At 38.5% G+C, this 20640-nt stretch overlaps 1 protein-coding gene across 2 annotated transcripts in view; it reads left to right on the top strand.

The window, feature by feature from the left end:
* The window catches only part of USP3 (ubiquitin specific peptidase 3), a 144989-nt gene that overhangs the window by 84453 nt on the left and 39896 nt on the right, over window positions 1-20640 (top strand). For both annotated transcript variants that reach the window (XM_077128161.1, XM_077128160.1), the window contains one exon: window positions 15842-15955. In XM_077128161.1, the coding sequence (XP_076984276.1) occupies window positions 15842-15955 (114 nt within the window). The remainder of the gene's footprint in view (window positions 1-15841; window positions 15956-20640) is intronic.

Here is a 20640-nt window from a genome sequence, read left to right on the forward strand (position 1 = left end):
TATTGAGATATAGTCACATACCATACAGTCCATCCAAAGTATACCATTACTGACTCTCAGTATCATCACATAGTTGTGCAGTTATCACCACCATCAATTTTAGAACATTTTCATTACTATAATAATAGTATAACAGCACAATATAAAATAAACATATAATAGAAAATCTCAAATATCCCAAACCCTTTATAATCCCCTATTGTTGACCCTTAATACTGATGTGGAACATTTGTTACTGTTGGTGAGAGAATATTAGGATACTACTGTTAGTTATAGTTCTTCGCTTACATTTACTCCCAAGTACCTCTCTGTTATTAACTCTTTGTAATAGTGTCATACATTTGTTCTGATTCATAAGATAACTTTTTAATTCTTGTATCATTAATCACAGTCATCATCCACCAGAAGACTCACTGTGGTATACATTCCCATGTTTTCACCTCTTGCTTTCCTTCTGGTGACATACATGACTCTAAACTACCCCTTTGAACTACGTTCACTCGCGATTCAGCACTGTTAATCATACTCGCAAAAATGTGCTGCCATCACCTTTATCCATTTCCAAATGTCTAAGTTCAACATACTTACATATTCTGCACATATTAAGCAAATGCTCCCCATTCTCTGGCCTCATTCTTTCCCCTGGTAACTTGTATTAACATTTTGTGTCTATGAGTTTACACGTTATAATTAGTTCGTATTAGGGAGATCATACAGTATTTGTCCTTTTGTGTCTGACTTATTTCAGTCAACATAATGTCCTCAAGGTTCATCCATGTTGTTACATGCTTCAGAACTTCATCCCTTCTTACTGCCAAATAATATTCCATCGTGTGTGTGTGTATATATATATATATATATAGCACATTTTGTTTATCCATTCATTTGTTGATGGATACTGGAATTGTTTCCATCTCTTGGCAGTTGTGAATAATGCCACTATGAACATTGGTGTGCAAGTATCTGTTCACGTCCCTGCTTTCTGATCTTCTGCATGTAAACCAAGTAGTGGAATTACAGGAGTGTAAGGCAACTCTATACTTACCTTTCATCGGCTGTACCATTTTACATTTCCACCAGCAGAGAATAAATGTTCTTATTTCTCCACATTCTCTCCAACTCTGTAGTTTCCTGTTTGTTTAATAGTGGCTATTCTGTGTGATATTTCATCTGAGATATCACATGAAGTGGAATCTCATTGTGGTTTTGATGTGCCTTGCCCTATTAGCTAGTAAAGCTCAATATTTTTTCATGTGTTTTTTAGCCATTTATATTTCCTCTTTGGAAAATGTCTGTTCATATCTCTTTTCCATTTTTAAATTGGGCTGTTCATCTTTTTATTATTGAGTTGTAGGATATCTTTATGTATTCTGAATATCAAATTATTTTCAGATACTTGGTTTCCAAATATTTTTTACCATTGAGTCAGGTGCCTTTTCACCTTTTGACAAAGTCCTTTGAAGCACAGGGGTGCAAGATCTAGGAAACTTACTCCTATCACTAGATCTTGAAGATAATTTCCCTAAATTTTCTTCTAGGAGTTTTATGGTGCTGGTCTTTTTTTAAAAAATGTTTTATTGATGTATCTTCGCACACATACAGTCCATCCACAGTAGACAATTGGTTGCTCAAAATATCATCACAGAGTTGTGTATTCATTACCATGATCATTTTTAGAACATTTGCATTGCTCCAGAAAAAAAAAAAAGAAAAAAACGCATGCATCCCATACACCGTACCCCTATGATGAATACACAAGTCTGTGATGATATTGTGCACCACTGATTTGTACATCATGTGTGAACTGTACATATGTGAAGTTTTCTCAATTTAAAAAAAAAAAAGAACTGTTTTGCACCCCAGCATGTGGTCTATCCTGGTGAACACTTGAGAAGAATGTCTATCCTGCTGTTTTGGTGTGTAATGTTCTACATATGTCTGTTAGATCTCATTCATTTGTCATATTATTTAGGTTCTCTGTGTTCTTACTGATTCTCTGTTTAGATGTTCTTTCTTTTGATCGGAGTGGTATGTTGAAGTCTTCCACTATTATTGTAGAGACGTCTAGTACTCCCTTTAAGTTTGCCAGTGTTTGCCTTATGTACTTTGGGCACTTTGTATTAGGTGCTTCTTGGTGAATTGCCTCTTTTATTAATATATAGTGTCGTTCGTCTCTTATAATATTTTTGCATTTTAAGTCTATTTTGTCTATATTAGTATAGCTACTCCAGCTTTTTTTCTTTTTTCTGGTTATTGCCTGCATGGGATATCTTTTTCCACTTTTTCATTTTCAACTTATTTGTATCTTTGGATGTAGAATGAGTCTCTTGCAAATCACATTTTTTTAGCATATTTTTTAATCCTTTCTGCCCTTCTCTGTCTTTTAATTGGCAAGTTTAATCCATTAACATTCAATGTTATTACTGTAAAAGTCATTCTTACTTCAACCATTTTACTCTTAGGCTTTTATTTGTCAGGTCTGTTAGTTTTCTCTCTGCTTATACTTTCATTTACCTTTACTGACAGTCATCACTTCTGTACTGTTCTCCAAGCCACTCTCTCCTGTCTTAATTTTTTTTCAGCTAGCAGAACTCCCTTGAGTATTTCTTGCAGGGCAGGTCTTGCTCACAGACTCTCCTAGCTTTGTTTATCTGTGAATATTTTAAGCTCTCCCTCACTTCTGAAGGACAGATCTGTTGTTGGATAAAGAATTCTTGGCTGACGGTTTTTTTCTTTAGTATCCTAAATATATCTTACATTGCCTTCTCGCCTCTGGTGTTTGATGAGAAGTCAGTGCTGAGCCTTATGTGGCTTCCCTTGTATGTGATGAATTGCTTTTCTCTTGCTGCTTTTATAATTCTCTTCTTCTCTTTGGCGTTTGATAGTCTGAGTAGTGGTATGTGTTTGGAGATGGGTTCTGTTTGGGGTACGTTGGGCTTCTTGGATTTGCATATTTATATCTTTTGAAAGGGTTGGGAAATTTTCAGCCATTATATTGTCACATATTCTTGGTGTCCCTTTACCCTCTCTTCTCCTTCTGGGATACCTATAATGTGTATATTTGTGTGCTTCGTGTTGTCAGTTATTTCCCTAAGACACGGGTCAAATTTGTCCTTTTCTTCCCCCCATTTGTTCTTTTGTGTGTTCAAGTTTGTTTGCTCTGTCCTCTAGTGTGCAGATCCTTCTTCTGTCTCTTCAAATCTGCTGTTTCTAGTATGGTTTTAATTTCCTCTATAGTATCTTTCGTTTCTGTAAGATCTGCTGTTTTTGTGTGCATTCTTTCTAATTATTATTTATGCTCTCCTAATGTTTTCTTAATATCCTTTATCTCTTAACGATCTCATTGAAATTAGGAGATTTGTTTGACCATCTTTGATTAGTTGTTCTAAATTCTGCATTTCCTCAGACTTTTTAATTTGATCATCTTGTTTGACCGTATCTTCTTGTTCCTTAATGTGCCTTATAATTTTTGCTGGTTTTGGGCATCTTTTTAAGATTATTTTGAAAGTTGTTTTCCCTCTCATTGAATATTTTGTTGTTGATTGGGTTTGTGTTGAAAGTTACCTTTGACACTTGATTTCTCAGTATTTCACATCCAAACCAGGACCACCACCATCGCATGCAGGGGTTACAGCCCCATACCAGAGGGCCCACTATTTCTCAGTAGTTTCTCCATTTTTTCATCCAGCTTTCTTTTATGCTTCAGTGATCTTTCCCTGGTCTCCTGAGCCCCAGAACCACTGCTTTGGGTAATTCCTGTCTGTTCTGTAGGTGCTTTTGTTGGAGGAGTTAATTCTGCCCGTCTGTATTCCGTCATCTTCCCAGAAGGCCTTTCTAGACTGTTAACCTAGAAGTGGTATTTTAAGTGAGTTTCCTTTTGGTAGCAGCATATAGAAGCTGGAAAGGGTTTCCTCCCTTCCAGTCGTAAGACTGAGGAGAATAACAATTCAAAGAGTACAAAATACATGCATGTGTGTAAAAGTTAAGGGAAGAATTCGTATTACTCCATTTAGGGTTTAGTTACAAACTTCAGAAACTGCCTCTGGCCTGTTTAGGCAGTAAAGGAATTTACTGAAGGACTGTTAGTGAGCTAATCATTCTTGGGTGGTTGGAAAACCAGGTCTATGAGTCTAGGCAACCAGTACCACAGATACAGTCTCCCCCAAACTGTCCTGTAAGGACACAGCTGTCATCGCTGAGCTGTTCACCACCATAATTCACATTATCAGGACTGCTGGAGATGGATGCTGGGTGGATGCTGTTACTGCTGCCCTTGAATCCTAGACGAAGCTATTACTGCCACTGCTACCAAAGAGGATTCGGTGCTGTCCCTGCTTCTTTGTGTCACTAACTCCTGTTTCAGATGGGCAGGGACCAGGTCACATACCTGTGCTCTGATTGCAAGGGAGGCTAAGATAGCACTTATGTGGACTTTTAAGCTTCTATAGTGTGAGGCAAACTCTGACATCCACCAAGTTAAGTGGGAAAATCCCCATTATAGATAGAGAGTTTAGGTACTTGAGTAGTCAAAAATATGATTTGTATCCCAGAGACCTACTGGATAACAGTGGATGAAAAAGAAGATACTGAGGTTCTCTGATAGCAGTCAAGTATCCAAGAGTATGGTGGTTATATTGACAGATGGTAATTAAAGTTGAGGAGTTGTATCAGTTTAGCTATATGCATAGAAAACCACAATTAGTATTGAGCTAAAACATTCATGGCTTATTGTCTCATGTAAAAGTTGGAGGTTATCTGTCTAGGATTGTTTCACAAAGTTATCAGGTTTCTTTTAATTTTCCCTTCCACCAGCCCTAGGGTTGGGATCTCATCCATAGCCCACGATGGTGCTGGCGCTCAGTTCCACCAAGACATCTTCATTCCAGCTAGCAGGAAGAATGAAGGGATTGATAAGAAGTAGTCTTTCCTTTAAGTAAATTTCCTTGAGGTTGGACACACAGTTCTTTATTCTGGGAAGACATGCACAGTGAATAAAAAGGACTATTACTATGGAAGAAGAGGAGAATGGCTTTTGGAGGACAGTAGGGAGTATGTGGGGGAGTTCACAGTAGGTACTCGAGCAGCTTAGTATGCACTGAGGGCAAAGTGACAAGAGTACATCCAATAGGAAAGTCCTATTGGAAACTAGAGAAACCCGTGTGTGGTCATTAGAATATCTAGCCTGGAGTAGTGGATTTGAGAGTCACTGGTGTGGAGTTGTACATTGAAGCATTCTGGCCTAAGGTGGTGGTGAGCAGATGGTCACAGAGTAAGGTCTGGGAGGTGCTCCTAGAGAGGGGTAAGAAAGAAAAAAAAATGCAGAAGATGGAAAGGGAAGTCTTGTTACTTGTTTTAATTTTTTAAACAACTTTTTATTTTGAAATACTTTCAAACTTTCAGGGCAATTAAAAAAATAATACAAACCACAAACACAGCACTGCAGTATACTTTCATCCATCCACCCAGATCCACCAATTTTAACATTTTGCCATAATTACATTTATCATGCTCTCTATCCATCAGTCTATCACTGTGTCTACTTACATATCATCTGATGATTTGTCTGATTGTGTACAAGTTCGTTTTCTGAACACTTGAGAGTAGGTTGTATATATGTACTGAAATACTTAATACTGCTATTACATTTCCTAAGAATAAGGATGTTTACTTATGTAACCCTCTAAGTGTAGTTATAAAGTTCAAGAAATTTAATATTGATATAAACCTTATATTTATAGTCTACTTTTTCATGTGTTTCAATAATGTCCCTTTGAACCTTTTTCTCCTCTCTTGTTAGATCCCATCCAGGACCATGTATTGCATTTACTTGTCATTGTCTCTTTAGTTGCTCTTTCTTTCATTTTTTTTTATTTTAGATTGTGGGAACATTGATACAACATAAACTTTTCCATATCAACTACTCCCAAGCATATCATTCAATGGGATTAATCACATTCACAATGTGATGGTGATACCCTCACCACGTTCCATTACTAAAGCTTTCTCATCTCACAGAAATCCTAGAATGAGCTGGGACTTGGCAGCAATGGGTTGAGAAAACCTTCTCGACTGAAAGGGGGAAGACAGAAATGAGACAAAATAAAGTGTCAATGGCTGAGAGATTCCAAACAGAGTCTAGAGGTTATCCTGGAGGTTATTCTTATGCATTAAATTGATATTACCTTTTTAGTTAAGGTGTAACAGAGAGGCTGGAGGGAACTGCCTGAAAATATAGAGCTGTGTTCCAGTAGCCATGTTTCTTGAAGATGATTGTATAATGATACAGCTTTCAGAGTGTGACTGTGTGATTGTGAAAACCTGTGCTCCTTTTATCTACCTTATGAACAGATGAGTAAAACATATGGATTAAAAATAAATAAATAATAGGGGGAACAAATGTTAAAATAAATTTAGTACATTGAAATGCTAGTGATCAATGAAAGGGAGGGGCAAGGGGTATGGTATGTATGGATTTTTTTTGTTTTCTTTTTATTTCTTGTTCTGAATTGATGCATATGTTCTAAGAAATTATCTTGATGATGAATATACAACTGTGATGAAAAAAAGAATGTTCATATTGTATGTTGATTGGTTTTATTAATAAAAATTTAAGAAGGAAAAAAAGCTTTCCCTTCTCCCCAAACAGAAGAACCCCTATACCATTGTGCATGACCTCCGCATTCCCCTTGCCCTCTGGCAATCAGTGTTCTAACTTCTTTCTCTATGAGATTGCAGAGTCTTGGATATTGTCTTTGTAGTAGCCATGGGCTTAAATTTAACATCCTAAATCTATAACAATCTTGTTTGCTTTGGTGCCAGCTTAACTTCAGTGGTGTGTACAAACTATGTTCTCATGTCTCTCTAACCCCCCACCTTTGTGTAGTTCTTCTCATGGTTTACATGTTTATACATTTTGAATCTAAAACCACTGATTTATTATTACAATTTATGCATTTGCCTTTTAGATCCTGTAGAAGTAAAGGGTGGAGTTACAAACCAAAAATACAGTGGTACAGCATTTATATTTACCCATGTCATTACTGTTACCAGGCATCCTTATTTCTTCATGTGATTTCAGTCTGTTGTCTAGTGTCCTCTCCTTTTAACCAGATGAGCTCTCTTTAGCAACTCTGGTAGGGCCAGTCGAGTAGGAATGAACTCCCTCAGCTATCGTTTATTTGGGAATGTCTTAATCCCTCCCTTATTTTTGAAAGTCAGTTTTGCTAGATAAAGAATTCTTGGTTGACAGTTTTTTGCTTTCAGCACTTTAAATATGCCACCCCATTACTGTCTGGCCTCCATGGTTTCTGATGAGAAATCGCCATTTAATCTTATAAGGGTTCCCTTATATGTGACACACTGCTTTTCTCTATCAGCTTTCAGAATTCTTCCTCTATCTTTGGCAGTCAGCAGTTTCATTATATGTCACGGCATTGGTCTATCTAAGTTTATCCTATTTGGAGTTTGTTAAGTGTTGTGGACATGTGTGTTCTTGTCTTTTGTTAAATTTGGAAAGTTTTCAGCCATTATTTCTTTGAATATTCTCTCTTCTCCTTTTTTTCTCTCTTCTCCTTCTGGGACTCCCACAGTGTGTACATTAGTCCACTTGATGGTGTCCTACAGGTTCCTCAGCCTCTTAACTTTTCTTCATTCTTTCCTCTTTCTGCTCCTCAGACTGAATCATTTCAATTGTCTTATCTTTAGGTTCAGTTAGTCATCTGTCAGCTCCAATCTGCTGCTGTTAAAGTCCCCTCTAGGGAATTTTAAATTTCTGTTCCTGTGGTAGTTATCTCTGGTTCTTTTTCATAATTTCCATCCCCATTAATATTCTCTTCGTGTTCATATTTAAAAAAATATTTTTATTGAGAAATGTTTACACACATACAGTCCCATGGTGTACAATCAATGGCTCACAATACCATCACATAGTTACGTATTCTTCACCATGATCATTTACATCACTCCTAGGAAAAAAAGAAAAAACTTACACATCCCATTCCCCTTACCCCTCCTGCTCATTGACCACTAGTATTTCGATCTACCCATTTTTTTACCCTTTAGCCTCCACCTATTTATTTATTTTTATCCTTATATTTTTATTCATCTATCTATACCCTGGATGAAAGGAGCATCAGACACAAGGTTTCAACAATCACACACATTGTAAAAGCTATATTGTTACATAACCGTCTTCAACAATCAAGGCTGCTGGAACACAGCTCAACATTTTTAGGTATTTCCCTCCAGCCACTCCAATTCACCATACACTAACAAGGTGATATCTATATAATGCATAAGAATAACCTCCAGGATAACGTTTCAACTCTGTTTGAAATCTTTCAGCCACTGAAACTTTGTTTCATTTTTCTCTTCCCCCTTTGGTCAAGAAACAGTTCTCAGTCCCATTATGCTGGGTCCTGGCTCATCCCGGGAGTTCTATCCCACGTTGCCAAGGATATTTATGTCCACATAGCAGGGAGGACAATGAGTTCAACTGCTGGGTTGGCTTAGAGAGAGAGGCCACATCTGAGCCACAAAAGAGGTTCTCTGGGGATGACTCTTACGCATAATTATAAATAGGCTTAGCTTCTCCTTTGTAGGAATAAGTTTCATGGGGGTGAACCCCAAAATTGAGGGCTCGTCCTGTTGATTTGATTGTCTCCACTGCTTGTGAGAATATCAGAATTTCCCAGAAGGGGAAATTGAATATTTCCTCCTTCTCCCCAGTCCCCCAAGGAGACTTTGCAAATACTTTTTTATTCACTGCCCAAATTACTCAGGGCATCACACTAACCTGTACAAACCAACAAGATCTCATGCCCTGTTCTAGATTCCATGTACTTATGGTGTTCAACCTATACAAGTTAAATTAGGTAATGTGCTCCCTAAAATACAAATTTTGCACCAAATAAACGTCTCTCCCTTTAGTCTCACAGAGAAGTTGAAGTTTTAAAATACCATATCATCCTTTACCCTGTATTTTGATTTATGTAAGTCCTGTCTAGATCAGCTTTATTTATATCTCTAGTCAAAGTATGATCACTTTTTCAACTTTCTAAATAGTTCCTGTGTGGGCTAATATTGACTTTCATAGCTTCAGAGCTCTAACTTTGAGTCTCGGGTGTCACATAAATACCCGAAATTTCTGGGAATTACCAGGTTATATATAAACAGTTCAGTATCTCAGAATTTAGAAACAACAGTTACAACTTGTGAATATAAGTGACTGCTGTAAGAGCTTACAATCTAGGACCCTCCACTATAGGCCCTAACCTGATAACCCATGCTTTCGACTTCAGTTCATTGAGTTTGTACATTATAGTTAGTCCATATGAGTGAGGTATGATGATATTTATCTTTTTGTTTCTGCTATTTCATTCAACATATAGTCCCTAAGTTTCATTCCCTTACTTGCATGCTCTACAACTTCATTCCTTCTTGCAGTGCTCAGTAGTCTGTTGTATGTATACACCGCAGTTCCTTCTTCCTTCCCTCAGTTGTTGTACCCTTAGCCCACTTCCATCCATCGCAAATTGCTAACACTGCTCCCACGAGTTCATCTTATGTTTTCTTGATTTCTTTTATTTCTTTGTCCATGTTTTCCTTTAACTCTTTGAGCGTATTTAGGGCCTTTTTTTTCAAGCCTTTGGTATGTCCCAGGTCTCCTCTCTGATGATTTCTGATGCTTTCAACCTCTCCTTAGCCTGGACCGTCATTTCTAGTGTGTTTTATAATCTTTTGTTGAAACCCAAACATTTTGATATTTTAATCACTGGAATTTAGACTTTGAGGGTTTTGTTCCTTTAGTTCATCTCCAGTTAGTGTTATGGCAGAGCTTTCCTTGAATGCCAGGAGCTTACAACAACAACAAAAATATATAGGGACAAAAGAAGACACCTTTCCTAATCTTTGCAAATTGACCTGTACGAGTGCTCTCCTTCAGAGTTGAGTGTGGAGAATAGCTCCAGGCCAAAGCAAATCAGCCACCCTGATCCTTTATCAGGGTGACGTCTTTCTTGGCCATGCACTTGTGGCTCTGGGAATGTCCCCTCTTCTCTAGGAACAGTTTCATCATGGTCCTGGGTACTGTTGTACACTGTTCTATGTTGTACAGACAGCAGTCCCTTGACTCAGGCAGCATGAATTAACTGATCTTCCACAGTGTCCTATAGAAGAGCTCTGTGAGCAAACTTCTACACACATGTCAAGTTCTGGAATGGTGAGTCCCACAAGACGTACATGCATCCTCTCACTATGTGCATGAAGGTTCTTCTTCTTCCTCTGAAATCAGGACCAGGGATCCATACTGGGAGCATGGGATGGCTCTGTGCCAAGCTAGAGCGGTGTGGGAGAGGGGCTAACCAGGGTGCCATGAGATCTTGCCTCTTTTACATAGTCTTTTTCTTGATTTGGTGCTCACCTTGTGTTCCCACCCAGCTCTTGAAGGGCTCACATGGGCGAAGCCCCATGACCAAAGAACACACCAGGCATGGATCAGCCATGAGTTTTAATTAGGACCTAATTAAACAGGAGAGGATTAATTGAGTAAGAGAGGATTTTTCCTGATGGTGGCTGTTTTGGAAATGGAAGTCAGTTTTCTCCAGAGGCAGGGCTGGGCGTGTGTGTGTGTGTGCAAGAGAGCAGGTTATAAGGGTTTATAACAAAGACATTCCATAGGGTATGAGAATAGAGTTGCAGCAGGGTCTTATGACACAAGAGTTTGGAGATTTGTTATCAACAGTGGTCAGGCGAGAGAAGTTTTAATGTTTTACAAGATAAGTGGTTTATGATACCATCTGTACATTCTTTTCTTTTTGAGGAGGTTTGTTGACCTTTGACTTCTGTCCCGGTCATACAGGCAGCTATGCACAGTAACTTACTCTGGACGTGGAGGGTGAGGCCAGGCCCTGGATCTCCACGGTCCACCCCCACACAGCAGACCACATTGACCATAGGACAGACATTGCATACACACTCCATAACAATAGTATAGGAGACCATAGAATGCTAGGAGTCCCCCCACACAGAGATAACATTACAAAGAGATGCCACTATGGCCGAGAAAGGGAATTAAACCATTCAGACAAGAATCTACTGATAATTGATCGAATTACATATGGGCTGTTGCATATGATAAAGCTTGTGAAACATTGTGTGAATGTTAATTAAGATACCGATGCCGCTTTGTGCTGCAGTAAATTAATTTAAGACCATGTTGTTTAGTAAAACTACTTTTCTAAGCTGTGTTTTTTTTTCATTTAGCAAGGATGTAACTATTTTGGTATCATTAAGTGTTGGGCAGTGTGACTGGCTAGTTGCCACATTTTTTTCAGTAACTATTGCAACTCCGCTTGGTACAAAGTGGCTAAAGGAAAATGCTTCCAGGGAGTGTTTTATTCTGTATCTAACTTTAACCATTTCCCAGTTACTAGGAGTATGGGGTATAGTGTTGACTGTTTCCAAGGTGACCGGGCATCTTTGCATCAATTCCTCCACTTTCAGTAGGCATTATATGTAACACACAATAGCTTTTCCAGGAGGCTGTATCTTAGTTCTGCCCCTTTCCATAATTGTAATCAAAAGCCAAAGGGCATTTGTTTATAATGTTGCCTCTGTTAGAGACCTCATCCAAAACTAATACCAGTCCTGGCTATGTCCAATTTACAGGAGAAGTCTGGATTTATGCCCCACCCTCCACCCCCCATGCTTATGCTTATGCCCTTTCTGCCTTTTCAAAAGCAACATGTTGGGAGGTATCCCATTCCCAGGTATGGGCTCTTTTCTTTTCTTTTTTCTCTTCTATTCTTCTTCGCTCATTTAATCCTCATGATGACTTTGAAAACTAGACATCATCATCTCCATTTTATAGGTTGGGAAATTGAGTTTCTGAGTTGGTGAGTAGCAAACAAATATTTAATTTACGTAGATGCCCAACGTCTACTGGGCTGGTCTTTTTTAATCAAAATGTACAAACGTGTTAACATTTGGGCCAAGTGAGGAACAGAAGGTCTCCAATACCCCAACAACCCCCAAGAAAGCCATTAGTTTTTTTTGGCATTTGTAGCATGGGGAAACATTGCCCCTTGTCAATTACAGTAGAAGGTATAGTTTTTGTCTTACCCAATTATGCAACACCTAAGAATTTGACAGAACAGCCAGGGCCTTGCAGTTTGTCACAACTGACTGCCCATCCTTGACTCTTAAGGTGAGATAGTGATGAGACTGAGGCTTTTTTAATTTTGAAAGACAGTTACTAATTTACATCACATCATCAATATAGTGAAATAGAGTTAAACTTGCTGGTCTTTCCCACTTAGCCAAATCCTTTGCCTTGATACCATGTCAGATAGTCAGTACATAGCCTTGGGGAATCACAGTAAAAGTCTGTTGTCGGCCTCCTCAAGTGAAGGCAAATGCGGGATGGCTTGATTTTTCTAGGGAGATACTAAATCCTGTATTAGCAGGATCTAGTGCAAAATAATATAGACACAATTGGGCACTAATTTCTTGTAATGAACCAGCAATGTAAGGAACTGCAGCACACAGCAGTGATGTTACCAACAGTGTTCAGAACTGCGGCATACAACGGTGATGTTACTTTAACTCTCCATAAGTTACTGTCATGTGCCATGCTCATACAGGACTATTGAAAGGGCTATATGGGTATTATTATCCCCACCTGCTCCAACTCTTTGATAGTGGCTGAGATTTTTTGTTATCCTTCCAGAAGTTTACATTGTTTTGTAGCCATGACCCTCTCAGGTGGGATACTTTTACAGAGGACTATTTAGCTTGTCCTCTCAGTATTGTCTTAATCACTCTAAACAGGAGGCAGAATTCCCCTTTAGTGTTTTACATTGTTGCATCCTGTAGATAATTAGTTCCTAAAATGTATTCCAGTATAGGGGAAATAGATACCAGAGACATTTGGGGGTGGGGTAGTGTAGGTAGAGGAAAATCTACCAATTTGTAAAGTTAGACTGTGCTGCTTTGCCTGGATCGTTTTCTCCCCATAGCCATTTATAGCCAGTACTGGCCTGTGGAATCAGGCCACATTCTCCTAGATTAAGATACATTTGACTCTCTTATCTGCTAGTGCTAGTTCTTGCTGCTAGTTAATAGGGGACCAGTCGATTGTTAATTTTATATGTGACCTCTGACCCTTGGAGTCCCCAGCTACTGTTTGCATTTAGGGATCTTGATCTGCTCCCCACGGTAACAGGAAAGGGGCTTGTCAAGCCTCTTCCAGGAGAGTGGAGGGCTTCCAGGCTCAGGCTCTGAATGATGATTTCTTTCCTGACTTCTTTTCTCAGAAGCTTTGGAGCTCACTTTAGTAGATCTTTGGTCCTTAGGCAGTTTGTTCCATAGTTTTACCCAGACTATGTTAGATTGCTTATCTATAACCTTTACCTCTGCCTGCAGCAGCGAGATCCACCCACATCTGCTTGCGGGATACTGGATCAGGGCCGTCATGCTCACGGGGACCCTTTCCCATTGCCCTTACACTTGCCCCCTTTTTCTGCAGCCTGTCTAACACTCTGAGGTCAGCGGTAGCCTGAGTGGCAAGGGAAACCGGCTGTCCTACTGGCGGGCTTAGGATAGACACGAGAGGCCCATAGTAATGGTTAGGGGCAGTATGCAGTTCTGTGTCCTTCATTCCTGTGGTGTCAGGACCAATTAATACTGCAGCATAAATGACACGTTTCATTCCCAGCCCTCTTAAAATGTCCTGTTGCTCCTTTATATTTTGCCGGTGGGGGGTATTGCATGTTCTGTCCCTTCATTAGGCCAGTCTTACACCTGTCAATCAGCCATACTAAATAAGGAGGCAGTTTTTGCATCAGCTGAGGTAGCATACAAGCCTTTTCATAGCCAATGTGGATTGTGATAGACACCAGTTTACTCCTCTCCACTCCAGGAAGTACTGCCCCCTCTGTTCTGGTGTCCTATAACATCAGAAGGCAGTTGGGTAAGGACTTCCTAGTTTTTTGTCTGTACCACTGCCCTAAATCGCCCTAATTTGGCAGCAGTATAATCTCTCATTTCTGTAACATGTCGTTTCTGTAGAGGAGTTTGGAATTGCTGAACCCCAGGGGGTTGATCTTGTGACGAATTCCATTTCTGTTGTATTACGGGGTGCAGCTGTTGGGGTCCTCTTCATTCTCCTTTACCTCCCACTCCTCCTCCTCTTCCGGGGAACAGTTTGTGGGGTCCCACACTTTGGGATCCCTCCTGGAGTAGCTAAATCCTCTGAACTTGAGCCCAAGGCAACTTACAGCCTCTGACTCAGGCATATCTGCATGCCAGAGTTTCTAACTGACCATCTACTTGGCACAGGCAGTCAGCGATAGAGTCCTTCATTTCCACCTGGGCAAGGTGCAGATCTCTTTCTAGTTTTAATGTCCTCCTGTAAATGGCGGGCTATTGCTTTTGCCACCTGTTGTTCTACTGTAGCCCTACGTAAGGCTCCTGAGAGGGGCCAGGCTATTGCTGCAGTTAGTTGGCATTCTCTTTTCTTTTTGCTGGAATTTATTTGTTCTGCTATCTGTTGCAAAGCAGCAACCCTACCAGAGTTTTCAGGGCATCTCCCTGCCCTTGTTGCCATCCCTAGCCATCTGTGGGCAGCCACCCTCCCAACAGGGATGACATCAGGCCAACTTGGGATTTCCCCCATGAATTTCCCTTTTCCAGAACTCATGCCCGCTATGGCCAGCGGCTCTTTGGTTCCCTGGCTGGCTCATTGTTCCAACCCAGCTCTTGAAGGGCTAGGCATGGAGTCAGCATGGAGTTGTATTAGGACATAAGAACAGGAGGAAAATTTCCTGATGATGGGCTTTCAGGAAATGGAAGTCAGCACTCTGCAAACACAGGGGGCGCAAAGGGTAATTTAAAAAGGTTTAGGATAAGGATATTCCATGGGGTATGAGAATAGAGTCCAGCAAGGTCTTCTGACACAAGGGTTTGGAGATTTGTTATTGACAGTGGTCAGGGGAGAGGAGTTTTAATGCTCTTTACATGATAAGTGGTTTGTGATTGGGAGAGGAGTTTTAATGCTCTTTACATGATAAGTGGTTTGTGATACCATCTGTACATTCTTTTCTTCTTCAGTTTTTTTTTTTTTTTTTCACGTGGGCAGGCACTGGGAATTGAACCCAGGTCTCCAGCATAGCAGGCAAGAATTCTGCCACTGAGCCACCATTGCCCGCCCCATTATTTTCTTCTTGAGGAGGACTGTTGAGCTTTAACTTCTGAGCTGGTCACGTAGGAAGCTGAGTGCAGTAACTTATCAATAGGGATCGGGAGCCCAGGCCCAGGGTCTCCACACCTCGTTACTGTAGTCCTTTAAATGTTTTTTTGGATTATTGAGAAAGATGATTCTGCCATTCTTGCTGCTTGTTTGGATCTCCTGTGGGGCAACCGAGCCCTGAAGTCTCACTCCACCATCTTGATTGGGGCAGGGCCTGCTTTAACTTTTTAAAATGTACATTTTAAGTAACTTGGCTTGTGAGTTATCTACTGCTTTATTGATTGTTTTTGATTTGCTTATTTTTGTTTTTAATTTGGATTGTTGAAGTATGGTAGTACTTGTAGACTACCGTACTTTACTCAAAGTTCACAATGTGGTTAAAAATGGTAGTTTTTTCAACAACTGCTACTATTCTATACATTTTTGAGATGCTTCTACTTAACTGTTAGACTTAGTTAACAAACAGACTAAGCCCTTTTTGTGTTTACATTTTTTTATTTATCAGTTACTCACTTTGACAACTGGACATTCTGGGTTGAAATTATAGCCTCTCACTCATGCTGAGCGTATCATCTTTCCCTTCCTCTTTTTCAGGTCTTTGGTGGAAGAATTTAGAAAGACACTCTGTGCTTTATGGCAAGGCAGCCAGACTGCATTTAGCCCAGAGTCTTTATTTTATGTTGTTTGGAAGATTATGCCGAATTTTAGGTAAGTATAATTTAATAAGGGATATTTAAAAGCATTAATATCAATCTTTTCACTTTTCCTGAAATAATTTACAATGAAATAATATTCTTCTAAATAATAAAGACTTTTTTTTAGAAGAGCAGAAGTTGAATGTATCTGATTAAACAAATGTGCTTATTTAAAAATAGACATTAGAAATGTCTTCTGTAAAGAATAGGGTATTTTGTTGTTATAAAAACAAAGCCCTTAAACATAATTTATGTGATCTAGGAAAATATACAAGACAAAATTTCCTCAATAATTTCAAAATCTTATAATAATTACCATCATGTACTATCTTGTTAATCCAACTAAAAACAATCTAAATGTAAGCAGTAGAAATCCATTGTGTTATATTTACTGTTCCTCGTCTGGGTTTCTGACTCTCTTCAAGGACTGTAGTCATGCCCACTAGGACTCACTTTACAGAAGGTAGCTGAGTCACACCCGAAGTGGCCATCGGTGGTGCTTTCTCTCCAGCCTCGCTTAAGTAGGGTAAGGCCCTCCTGCTCTCAGAGGAGTCCTGCCTCTTCTCCTCGGTTAGTGTCCCAGTAAGGATTTGGGCAATAGCAGATTTGGTGTACTGCAGATGTTTGCCTTGCTATCTTCTCCTGATTTTTTCCTTCAAGCGAGTCCTGGTTCTTACCAGTCATGATTTTTAGCACATAAAGTACATCCTTTTCTTTTAAAACCTGCATGATTTAAAACCTGCAAGATACATTCTTAAGTAAATCTTGCCCTATTGCCGAATAATGTTTTAGGTATATAGTTAGTGTATGGAACCATTTAAAAAGTGACAGCTTCATAGGACTGTAATTTGTTGAATTGTTGAAGAGTCTAGCTCTGGAGGGTCTGATGTGAGTGACTCTTGTTACTCTTGGACTTTGTTTTTAAAGGATATTGCCTTTTTGTATCATACCATTTAAATCTCCTATCAGAGGAAATTAATTTTTGTCTTCATAGACATAGGTGTTATGACATCAGAATTAGAACCCAGGCCTTTGTGGAGTTGATTTATAAAAGATGTGCTAACAGTGATTTGTTGATATGCCTTGACTAAGGCCTACTACTTCACTTTTTACTGTTTTCCTTATCCCCATGACCATCGAGGTCTCTCATTCTTGATTGAGTTTAGAAACACCATAGTTTATTCAATAGGATGCTATTTTCGATTTAAATATTGCCCACAGTTTTGCTCTTTCTATTTTTTATAACCCACCTATATGAGCATGATTTAGCTTTTAGCTAAATATCTAATATTCCTACTGATGAAGAGAAAGCACTTTAAGAAATGGTGACCAGGTTGAGGAAATTCCGTGGACTCCCTGGGTGTTCCCTGTTCCGTATGAACTCTTAGAATCCCTCAGTCCCTGATGAGAGTAGTATGCTTTTGTACTCTTAGCTGGACTTTCTCTTAGTTCTGCAACTAGTTGAAACTGTTCCCTATTTTTGTGTAATCAGATAATTTTTTCTCTTGGTTAAATCTAGATCTTGAGATTATATCATGGATAAAGCTTTAGTCACTGCAAAATGCTGAGATGCAATGAGGTGGGGCTTTCTTCTCAGAGCCGGTATCCCTGTTAGGTATGCAGGCTAAAGTTCTGTTAACATGCCCATATGGAAGCACAATTTGTCACGGGTTATGTTTCTACTATATTTACAACTCCAAAATGGATTCTTTTTTCTTTTTCTTTTTCTTTTTTAATGAAAAAGCCCATTTTACTTGATTGACATAAAACATCTAGGGAACTTCATTCCTGGGAATGAAATATGAGAACCCTGAAATATAAACATGCATATGTATAAGTAGGAATGACTTTCATTTATTAAATGAATGTAGAAAAATTATATTCTACATGTAATCTATAGCTTTAGATACAGAAATCGAGTTTATTCTTTCCCTTCTTCCACTAAACAAAAAGCCAGTTACTTAGGAAAAAATTTTCCTGATGTTTTGACCTTTCACCCTCCATCATATGTTAACTCTATACTATACTTCTTATGACTTCCTAGCATGCCTGGCTTTTCCTGTCCTTTAAAAAAATAGTTTAAAGTTAATTCTTTTTAATGGGTAAAATACGTACCCATGGCTCAAAATTCCAAAGGTTAAAAAAGGATATACAGTGAAAATTTTTTCTTCTCCCCTATTCCCCAGCCATTCATTCTGAGTTTTGGAGGCAACCATAGTCACCAGATTTTTATTTATCCTTCCAAGGATATTCTGTGTATGTATACACAGATAGATAAGTATGTATAGGGGTGTGTGTGTGTAATTTTTAACATAAATAGTAATGTGTCATCTTTTTTTCTACTTTGAGATGATTTCATTGTAATATATAAATAGCTTTCTCAATCCATATTATGGTTACGTAATATTCCATGTTATGGTTGTATCATTATTATGTAATAGTCCCCCACCAGTGGTTATACAGATTATTTTTCAAGTGATTTTATTGAGATAATTCACACACCATACAGTCCACCCAAAGTGTTCAATCAGTGACTCACAGTACAATCACAGAATGCGCATTCAGCACCACAATAAATCTCAGAATATTTTCATTACTCCAAAAAGAAAAGCCCTGTACTCTTCTCCCCCAATTCTTGACACTTAGAATTGGTACAGTACTTTTGTTACAGTTGATGAAAGAATATTAAAATATTACTGTTAACTATAGTCCATAGTTTACACTGTGCATTTTTCCCCATATTCTACCCTATTATTAACACCTTGTAATAGTGATGTACATTTGTTCTAGTTCATGAAAGAACATTCTTATATTTATGTACTATTAACCTGAGTCATCGTCTCAACAGGGTTTTCTGTATTATGTACTCCCACGTTTGTTTGGTTTTTTTTTAGCAGTTGTATCGAGATATATTCACACACCATACAGTCTATCCAAAGTATATAGTTAGTGGCTCACAGTATCATCACATAGTTGTGCATTCATTACCACAATCAATTATAGAACATTTTCATTACTCAAAACAGAACAAAACAAAACAAAAACATCCCATACCCCTTAACCCCTCCCTCCTATTACTGACCCCTAGCTTTGGTTTGGTATATTTGTTGCTGTTGATTAAAGAATATTAAAATACTACTGTTAATTATAGTCCATAGTTGCAATAGGTTTATTTTCCCTATATGCCACTCTATTATTAGCTCCTTGTAATAGTGTTGTACATTTGTTCTAGTTCATGAAAGAACATTTTAATATCTGCACGATTAATCCCAGTCATCGTACACCACAGGGTTCACTGTGTTATGATCCCGTGTTTTATCTTCTAGCTTTCCTTCTAGGATTCACTATTTTAAACTTCCCCTTTCAACCACAATCAACACATAATTCAGTGCTGTTTATTACATTCACCATACTGTGCTACCCTGCCAGCATTATCCAGTTTCAAACATTTAATTCAATCAAGTTAAAAAATTCTGTAGACATTAAGCATCCACTCCCCATCCTGTACCCTGATTCTATCTCCTGGTAACCTGTAGTCTAGATTTTAGCTCTGAGATTGTTATAATTAGTTCATATTAGTGAATCCATACAATATTTGTCCTTTGTCTCTGACTTATTTCACTCAACATAATGTCCTCAAGGTTAATCCATGTTGTCATGTGTTTCATATACCACATTTTGTTTATCCATTCATTAGTTGATGGACACTTGGGTTGTTTCCATGTTTTGGCAGTTGTGAATAATGCCACTGTGAACATTGGTATGCAAATGTCTGTTCCTGTCTCTGCTTTCTCTTCTTCTAGCAGGACTGCTGGATCATATGGCAGTTCTATAGTTCTGTACTTAACTTCCTAAGGAACCATTAAACTGTCTTCCACAGCATCTCTAACAACCTGCAGCGATAAATAAATGTTCTTATTTCTCTACATCCTCTCCAACACTTGTAATTTCCTATTGCTTTAAAAATAGTGGCCATTCTGGTAGGTGTGAAATGATATCTCATTGTGGTTTTGATTTGCATTTCCCTAATGGCTGGTGAAATTGAGCGTCTTATCAAGTGATTTTTAGCCATTCATATTTTCTCTTTGGAAAAATGTCTATTCTGGGTTTTGTCCATTTTATAATTGGGTTGTCTTTTTGTGTATATATATTTTTGTATATGTCTTTTTGTGTATATATCTCTATATATTCTGGATATCAAACCCTTATCAGATATGTGGTTTCCAAATGTTTTTTCCCATTGAGTGGGCTGTCTTTTTACCTTTTTGATGAGTCCTTTGAAGCACAAAAGTTTTCAGTTTTGGGGAGGTTCCATTTATCTGTTTTTTCTTGTGTTGCTTGTGCTTTCTGTGTAAGGTCTAAGAAACCACCACCTATCATATCTTGAAAATGCCTCCCTATAATTTCTTCTAAGAGTTTTATGGTACTAGCTCTTATATTTAGGTCTTTAATCCATTTTGAGCTAATCCTTGCAGAGGTTATGAGATAGGAGTCCTCTTTCATCCTTTTAGATATCAATATCTAATTCTCTCAGCACCATTTATTGAAGAGACTATTCTGTCCCAGTCGAGTTTATTTGAGAGCCTTGTCAAAAACTCAGTTGAATTAGTACATTTCCTAATATAGCTTATGTAGATAGCTTGGTTGAACACCGTAAGTACATGGAACCTTGGGTAGGACATGAGATTTTGTTGGTTT

The sequence above is a fragment of the Tamandua tetradactyla genome, chromosome 14 (genome assembly GCF_023851605.1).
Source record: "Tamandua tetradactyla isolate mTamTet1 chromosome 14, mTamTet1.pri, whole genome shotgun sequence".
In the NCBI taxonomy this organism is placed as follows: Eukaryota; Metazoa; Chordata; class Mammalia; order Pilosa; family Myrmecophagidae; genus Tamandua; species Tamandua tetradactyla.